The sequence below is a fragment of the Gorilla gorilla genome, chromosome 1 (genome assembly GCF_029281585.2).
Source record: "Gorilla gorilla gorilla isolate KB3781 chromosome 1, NHGRI_mGorGor1-v2.1_pri, whole genome shotgun sequence".
Classification (NCBI taxonomy): Eukaryota; Metazoa; Chordata; class Mammalia; order Primates; family Hominidae; genus Gorilla; species Gorilla gorilla.
The window spans coordinates 216,270,324-216,279,176 of record NC_073224.2 but is presented as its reverse complement, the minus strand read 5'-3'; the positions used below and the strand labels follow the sequence as shown (position 1 = coordinate 216,279,176).

Genomic DNA, 8,853 nt, shown 5'->3' with positions numbered 1-8,853 from the left:
ATGCCAGGGACCAACACACAGATGAGATCATACCATAAACAGGAATCTCTAGTAAGGCCAGGCACCTGGTGAAGCCCACCTGGGGAGCCACCAGGGGTGTGGGGGAAGGCATGGGTTGGGATCTTGCTCTCTGCCCCACTTCCAGGCCTGGCCTCAAGGAATGGCCAGTCCCCAGCCCTGCTCCTGTTCACCACAATCAAGTCACTGAAGTTTCGGTTCAAATCCCATCTCTATCTCTCAAAGGCTGTGAAAACCTGGTTCAGAAGCATTACCCACAGAGGTTCCCTTTCCCCATTTCTGAAATAGGGATGCTTACAGAATAGGTTCCCAATGGAAGTGGTGTAGAAATACCAGCAGAAATGAGGACTGTGGAGTCTCTGCCTCACATTCCTTGTTCAGGGTCGGACTCTACAACCACCTAGCATTAGAAAAGGGATTACTATCAGTACTTCCCAACCAGCATCCAAATCTTTATCCATTTCAGGAGACCTCCCTCTTTTTTCCAACTTTGGAAGCCCGCAAGGAAGCCAGCCCAGAGAGCAAGAAGGAAATGAAACCAGGCCCAGTTATCAGTTTATTCATTTTTGAAATTGGTCTATCAACCACCACCCATGTCTGGGCACCAGGTGAAGCAAACTTGAGGCTCTCCTCTTACCACATCCCCTGCTAGAAAGGCATAGCCAATAGTAACAATAAAGAGGAAAGCTACTGCTAGATCTCAAGGGACATGAAAACGCAGTTCTCAAGTTGCCTGAGCCACCAATTTGCTGGGCGAGCTTGCACCAATCTCTCTGGTTTCTTCATCCGTGAAATAACGAGGCAGAGCCCAGAACTTTCCTCTGCACCCATACCTCAATGGACATGAGACTCCCATCATGAACCCTTTTCTCTCCACCCCATCCCCTCTCAACCGGGCAGTTTTTCATTTCCCTCTCGTGGAATAAGCAAGTTCACTTTCCCAAAGCTCCCAAAATTCGGCCATGTGCAAGAAAGCATCGTTAGTACTTAGTGGAGACGGGTGTCATCATATACACAAGTGTTTAAAAATCGTTTATTATGCAAAATGTTAACTTTTATAAAAAGTTTAATATACATCGCATTGTTACAGAAAGTCACCTTCCTGTAAAAAAAAGTACAAAACCTATATACTCTATTATAGAGTTCATAAATCAGGGCAACAGAACCTTTCTCCAAGGAGACCAGAAGACCAGCTCTGCCGCCGCCTTGGCATAGTTTGGAGAGCAGCCACTCCTTCCACACCTCCACGCTCCGAAAAGACCTTAGAACTTGGGGGTGGGGTGGGAGCAGGGTGACGTCACCCAGCTGGTGGCCAGAACTAGCTCTGGCTCTTCAGGCCACAAGTTCACAGTCCTTCGCTCCTGAGCACCAGGTTCAGTCTCCAGGAAGGGGTTTGGTGAAGTCAAGTGGGCAGGGCGAAGTTGGGGCCCATCCCTGCCGTCCAGCTTCCGGCAGGAGAGGTTCCCGGGGTCCCAGGTAGAACGGGCGCCAGCACCTGCGTTCTGGGCGGGGGAGGAAAGAAGACCAAGGAGCAGTCAGTTTCCGCCGAGCGCGCCGAGGCGGGGCCGTCCGCAGACTGGCCGGCGCCAGGGAGGAAACTTGGTCTCTACCTCCAGCTGATAACTCCGCGCCCCACGCTGCCCCCACCCAGTTGGCGCCAAAGACCACAGGCGGAGCTTGCGCTACCCCTCCCACTTGGAATTGACACTAGCTGGGGGGGGGCTGCTGCGAAGACAGCTCCCTATACAACATCGAACAGAAAGACTTATATTTAGTCGGACCCATGTCTACTTTCCCAGACCCTCGGCCACTGCGGGAGGGCAGGGGCCAGGCGCATTTAAGGCTGAAATGCACATCACATGGAAACTGACTCTGCCATTCATTTGATGCCACCATGGGCAAGTCACTTGTCCCTCTCTGGCCTCAGTTTCTCTAAACCGAGTGAGTGGCAATTTTTCAAAACATCTGCCAACTCCAGGACTTGCCGTTTAAACTTCCCTCTCCAAGAGAGGAGATACTCACCTGGAGGTGTCAGGACACGGCCGAGTCAGTGGCAAAAGCTCCTTTTGTCGTTGGAGATGACAAGTTCCGGAGCGAGCTCGGCTGTCTGATTAAAGAGGAAAAGAGGAAAGAGTTACGCGAGGCAATCGGGAGCTCCGAGGGTCCCGCAGCATCCTTGCCTGGGTGTTCAGCCCTGCGCCGACTTCGAGGCTTACCTGGATGGGAAGGTGGGGGCCATCAGGGGGTCCAGGGGCTGGCTCGGCCAGGACCACCTGCAGGTCGAGAATGTAGTCGATGACGCGCTGTAGGATTTCCACCTGGCTAAGCTGAGTGCCTCTCGGGACTCCGGGTACCAGTTCCCGCAGGCGGGAGTAGCAGTGGTTCATGTCGTCCAGCAAGCTCAGCGGCTCCTCGGCTGCCGGGCCCTTCCCTCGGCCCCGGGCGATGGCCAGACTGCGTTCCGACAAGCAGCACACCGCCTCGTAGCAGCCGCGCACTGGGCTCAGCGCTTTCATGCTGGGGAGTGAGTCCAGAGGTGCCCCAAAGAGAAAGAAAACCCAAAGAAGTCCCGCTACAGTGACCTGCAACGCGCGCACGCTCGCCGCCGCGGGAACTTATAGAGCCTGCCTGGAAGGCACGCCTCTTTATTCAAAATGGCCCGCCTCGGCCCCGCCCCCGCCGGCCCTGGGCGTTCACAGCCCGCTTAAATTGCAAACAGGCTTCCTCCGGCTGGTCTGACGCCGAAGACCGCGGAGCCGCAGATTCAAAGAATGAGGAAGCGCTGATACTGGGGAGAGGCGGGCCTCTCCGCCAGCAAGGATTTAAAAATCACTCAAAACCATTAACTTCCAGAATTTGCTTTTTCCTGGCAGCGCCCCAGATCTTTGAGCTTCCCTGCCCCCTGCCAGTCCGCCTTTAGCCCAACACTGGTTCGAGCCCACAGCTCCTCCGAGGTCATAAATCCCTGAACAGCAAAGAAGCTCCCCCCACCCCCCGTTTTTTTTAAGCGAAAGATTTTTCAAGGGAAACTTGTAAGGAATTAGTGCCGCCTTGTTCCCCAATTTGCTGTTCGTCTGACCTCCAGACTCACTGGCGTCAGGAATTATCTTGTGACCAGAGGGAAAAAAAATTAATTGCGGTGAAGCTGAGGTTACAATGAAGAAAACAGATTTGCGCTAGGCGCTGAGATTGCAGAAGGAGGAGGGAAAGGGGGTTTGAGCAAAGAACACTTTATTTGAGCAACAGGGGAAAAGAAAAAAGCTTGAGCCCATGCTTTTTGCATGGGGAAAAAAGGAGCCTGGACCCTCTGCCCCATAAACTCCATAACGAACTAAATATATGCACAGTTGTGCTTTGTGAGTTCAATTAGAATTTTGGACAAGGTTTTAAATATGGAGGCACAGATGGGACAATTTCTACATAAACCTTTTTAAGAGCCCCCCCCCCCCATTGGGTCAGCAAATTTCTTAACTTCCCCTCTCCTCACTTTCCACACACCTCTGTGCAGAAAACAATGGTAATTTCATTGCTCTATTGTCTGTCCCTTTCTGCTATGGAAGGGCGGGCCACCTGGACTTGATTATTCTTAGCCCTGCTGAAGTAGCTCTAGCTCCATCTGAAAGACCAGGAAAGGAACCAGAGGGCCGGCAAACTAAGTCCTGTATTGCGACAGGACACTGTGCTCAGTATTCTTTGATTCTTTGCTTGCCTTCTTGTCACCTTCCTAGACATTTGGGAACCTGCACTTCCAAGATGCTGCTTTCCATTTTGGAAATGACCAAGTGAGATTCCCCCAATAGTTGCTTTCCTAATGAATCATTGGTGAATATTTATGGAGTCCCTCCACATAAAACAGTGGCTCCTGCTTTCAAGAATCTCACAATTTGGGGAGACAAGATTAACACAGGAAACAAGAGTTCGATAATGTGTGGCACTGATTAACAGGACAAGGGGGGCTCAGAGCCAAAGAGAGTCTCAAAACGGTTAAAAAGGACACTGACTGGGAATTGAGAGCCCTGGGTTCATCATGCTAGCCCTGACAATAATTTGTCATGTAATCTTGAACAAGCCCAGGTACCCTGGCTTTAATTGCCTTGTGAGTAAATTAGAAGATGGTACTAAGTGATTATTTAAAATCCTTTCCAACTGTAGAAGTCCAAGGCTGTGTGAAATTTGGATATGTAGGTGAAGGATGCTGAGGGGCCCAAGGAAGGCATTTAAGACATGCCCAGTGTCACACTACAAGTAATAGCAGAGCCAGTCTTGAAGCCTCGTTTTTTCCATCAAACCACAGGGCTCTGTGGCCCAAGAAAGATTTCTTCCTGGAATGTTTTTTTCAAGGACAGGCTCTTCAGTAAGAAAAGAGGAAGAAAACCTGTGAGTGGGCAAGTCAGTCTTTATATGCTGCAGCAGTCAAGTGCCAGCTATTTGGTCAGGAAAGGCAAAATAGTGGCTGTAGGAACTCCTGAATAACCGAAGAGAAGATCCTTCTTTTCCTATCTTGCAGACTTCTGTGGCAAAACGGTCAAGTCCAGAGGGTTCTAGAAAAATCACGGGCCAGGCAGATTTCTGTGCAAATGCCCATTCTTCTTCTTCTTCTTCTTTTTTTTTTAAACTAATTGTGTAGACTTTGGCTGAGTTATCCTGGGTGCTTCTATTTTCCCATCTATAAAATGGAACTAATTGGGTCTACTCATTCATTCATTCGATAATTATTGAATGCCTCTTCTCTGCAAAGCACTTGATGTGCTCACTCCATCTGATCTTAGTCTTCTTACTGCCTGGGAGACCCAGCATGGGCCAGTTGTGTGGAAGGTGCTCAGTCTACCCAGATTCTCCTCCCTTCTTTTCCTTTCTCTACTACTACAGCTGATGCCTCAGGCTTGTATAGTGATTTAGGTTTGCAAAGCACCTTCGCATTTATTATTTCCCAGGATGCTTCCAGGCTGAAATGCCCATGGGCTGTGTGACATAAGGCAGAAGGATGCTGTGGGATTAGCAAGCAAAATTCTGTTCTGTGCATGCCAATAATTTGCAGTGTACCTTTGGATGAATTTCCTCCCTTCCTGGGCTTCATTTTCTCTTTAAAAAAAAAAAAAAAAAGATAGTGGGTAGGAGGAGGTTGGGAGGAAGCAAGTGACCTTTAAGGGTCCTCTCTAGCCTAAGATTCTAATTCTGAAATAAGCAGGTTATGGTTAGGAACACTGAATAGAGTTTAAACCCAAGAGACTTCTTTTTCCCCACAGCAGACTGGACAGGCTAGCTCAGGCCTTCTGCAACTTGTTTAGCAGTGGTGGGGCCTCAGCCTCTTATTCCAAATGCCTCTGAACTTTCTGTTCCCAGTTCTGCTCCTTTTACCAGCTTTTTCCCCCCTCTTGCATTTTTTATTTTTATGAAAGGATGTCATTAAGGCTTTTGTCTGCGCTGTTTTTGTTTCAGAACTTTTCTCACAATCCTATTTTTTGTTGAGGAATCCGCTCCTTTGCCCAGCTGTGGGTCCCGGTCCCACAGCTGTGTTGATCTAAGACTCAGCCCCAGACAGCCTGGCGCCAGGGTGGGACGTCATGCGTTCACACAGGGATGCGTGTCCCAGGCAACCTTTCCTCGGGCAGTCACCGGCCGGCGACTGCCTCCCCCACCAATGAGCGCCGGACACCCGAGAAAGGGGCGGGGTCTGCACCGCCCCAACCGCGAGCTGCTTGTGAATTGCAGATGCTGAGAACTTGATAATGTTGCCTCAATTGGGGCCCTTTAAAGTCTTTTTTTTTTCTTTCTCTTTTAGTTCTTTATTTTCTTTTGTCTATTCCCTTTCTTTCCACCTTCTTCCTTTATCTATATATGTGTATAATTTTTCTTCTTCTTTTTTCTAACTATCTCCTCCCATTGTCAGGAATCATCTTGTAAGCATTTCCAGGAACTCAATCTTCCTCTGCCAAAAAAAAAAAAAAAAAAAAAAAAAAAAAAAAATTCAATGTTGTGCTCTCTGATTTTTTTTTTTTGCAAAGTTGGCAGAACTCTTTAAGTTATACTGTTTTATTTTTTAAAAAATTTTAGAATTTTTTAATTTCGTGGTAGTGGGCTCTCTAAATTGTTGATTTCAAAGTCAAAGTAATGATGACAAGGATTGCAGATGTCTTTTTGTCTAAGCTGAGCCTCTATTTATTATCTATCTATCTATCATCTTTTTTCCCATTTATGTTCCAGACATGGGGATCATGGGGACCTCAGAAACTTGCTCACGTTTACTTGGGATGTCAGTAGCTGGCCTGTGGCCGGAACCCAGACCTCCTCTCATTTGACTCTCTGTCCACTCTGCCCTCTCTCTCTTTTTTTTTTTTGAGATGGAGTCTCACTCCGTTGCCCAGGGTGGAGTGCAGTATTGTGATCTCGGCTCACCGCAACCTCCACCTCCTGGGTTCAAACGATTCTTCTGCCTCAGTCTCCTGAGTAGCTGGGACTACAGGCGCACGCCACCACACCCGGCTAATTTTTGTATTTTTAGTAGAGACAGGGTTTCACCATATTGGTCAGGCTGGTCTCGAACTCCTGACCTCATGATCCGCCCGACTTGGTCTCCCAAAGTGCTGGGATTACAGGCGTGAGGCACCACGCCCAGCACTCTTAATAGCATTAGGGTGGTCTCAGAACATTCCCAAATGCCACATTTCATAATATGTATCTCCTTGCTCATAAGTGCCTAGAAGGTGTGGTGAGGACTTTGCAGTCACACACATAGAACATCCCTTCTCCTTCTCCTCCCCTCAGAGAGTCTGGAGCCCAAAGTATTGCTTGAGATTCAGGTGATACAAGGAAAGCACAGGGGATTCAGAATCAAGACCAGGCTCAATCCTTGCCCAGACTTCTCCTACCTTCACTCTGCCTCAGCTGTCTCTTCTATTAAATTGGGAGGAAAATACCATCCATCTACCTCACAGCTGGGAGAGTCAAAGGGGACAAGGGATGGAAAATGGTGTGGGAAACAGTTATTTTTATGTGCTGTAATGTGATGTAGCCCCTGTTGAGTGGGATAGGTGGTACCAAGTGAGTTGAATGGTTCCTGCTGAGGCTGTTGTCAGGAATGTGAGGAGCATCAGGATCTAAGGCATGAGTCCTTACAGGGGTGGGGATTTCAAAGGCCTCCAGGATGGGCTACTCTCTAGCTCAGAAGCACTCAGTGCCACCACCACCATCATCATTCATTGAGTTCTGTTTGCCAAGTCCTGTTTGCCTTCTCACACATTTTCCCACTGATCCCTTTTATAGACAGAGAGACAGTGGCTCAGAAAGGTGAATGTGCTTGCCCAAGGTCACATAGCTAGATAAGTGGCAGGTCCAAGATTTGCACCCAGGTCTGCCTGTCTCCCAAAGCCTGTACCCTCCTGCACCTATGCTTTTCCTTCTGCCCTCACAAAGGACCTCCTGGGAAGGTAGCTTGGACCTGAGAGGGTTTTATTCTACCAGACAGGGAAAAACAAAGGTAAATCCATTAGGTAGGGAGACAGACACTGAAGTGTTGGGGTACTAGGGGAAAACATTGTTTTCTGTGCAGAGAGACTCAGAAAGCATTGGAATTTGTTGGAAATCTAAAGCTTTTCCTCCCTCAAAGACCTTCCTATCCATACTTATGTTTTAGGAGATGTTTATTCTTTTTTTTTTTTGAGACAGAGTTTCACTCTGTCACCCAGGCTGGAGTGCAATGGCATGATCTCGGCTCACTGCAATCTCCGCCTCCTGGGTTCTAAACTATTCTCCTGCCTCAGCCTCTGGAGTAGCTGGGATTACAGGCACGAGCCACCACGCCTGGGCTAATTCCAGGCTGGTCTCAAATTCCTGACCTCAAGTGATCCACCCACCTAGGCCTCCCAAAGTGCTGGGATTTCAGGTGTGAGCCACCATGCCGGGCCAGATTATTCTTAAAGCAAGTACACAGTAACTATTCCTGTTTTTAGGAGTCAGCTTTAGAGTTGAGCTCCCTCTTCTAACCCAGTCAGCCTAGCTTCAGTCAGCCACTCCGCCCTGAAGTTAATTAACCCCTTACTTCAGCAGGTAGGCAGTAACTACAGAATGCCCACGGACCATCTGGGATTGAGGGCTGAGCACCCACAGGGAAGCAGGAAGGGAATTTATTTTCTGAGGAACTGTCATGTGTTCAAAGTTTCATAAATTTTATTTTAATAATTGGCCCTCGAGTTTTTTTGGGGTAGGTATTATCAAGATCATTTTCTCCACAAAAATACTGAAATTCAGCTGGGCATGGTAGCTCACATCTGTAATCCCAGCCCTTTGGGAGGCTGAGGTGGGTGGATCACCTGAGGTCAGGAGTTTGGGACCAGCCTGGCCAACATGATGAAACCCCATCTCTACTAAAAATACAAAATTTAGCCGGGTGTGGTGGCGGGTGCCTGTAATCCCAGCTACTCAGGAGGCTGAGGCAGGAGAATCGCTTGAACCCAGGAGGCGGAGGTTGCAGTGAGCCGAGATCACACTGCTGCACTCCAGCCTGGGCAACAGAGCGAGACTCCGTCTCAAAAAAACAAAAAACAAAAACAAAAACGAAACAAAACAAAAACTGAAGTTCAAAGAGATTTATCCACACAGCTGACGGGGAAAAGGAGAAAACAATCAGGATTTGAATCCAGGCCTATGGCTCAAACATTGATACACACAAAGACAGAGATCTTCAAGCTGCTCAGTGTCCAGACACAAAAGGACTGGTTCCCTCATCCTTGCACTTCTAGGCTAATGAGGACAGAGACAGCCTTTGCCTCATTTCTCTGTTAAGGGAAAAGTTTGAAACTTCTAGACTTTGGAGAGCATCAGTAGGTTATGTAGGAA

At 48.3% G+C, this 8,853-nt stretch overlaps 1 protein-coding gene across 1 annotated transcript; it reads right to left on the bottom strand.

Moving 5' to 3' along the window:
• Positions 1 to 1,037: 1,037 nt before the first annotated feature.
• Positions 1,038 to 5,946, bottom strand: ID3 (inhibitor of DNA binding 3). The gene is made up of 3 exons (XM_004024884.5): positions 2,235 to 5,946; positions 2,041 to 2,125; positions 1,038 to 1,520 (listed from the first exon to the last, which is right to left on the bottom strand). The coding sequence occupies exons 1-2, from the start codon at positions 2,532 to 2,534 to the stop codon at positions 2,066 to 2,068; spliced, it is 360 nt and encodes a 119-aa protein (XP_004024934.1). The 5' UTR covers positions 2,535 to 5,946; the 3' UTR covers positions 1,038 to 1,520; positions 2,041 to 2,065.
• Positions 5,947 to 8,853: the final 2,907 nt, after the last annotated feature.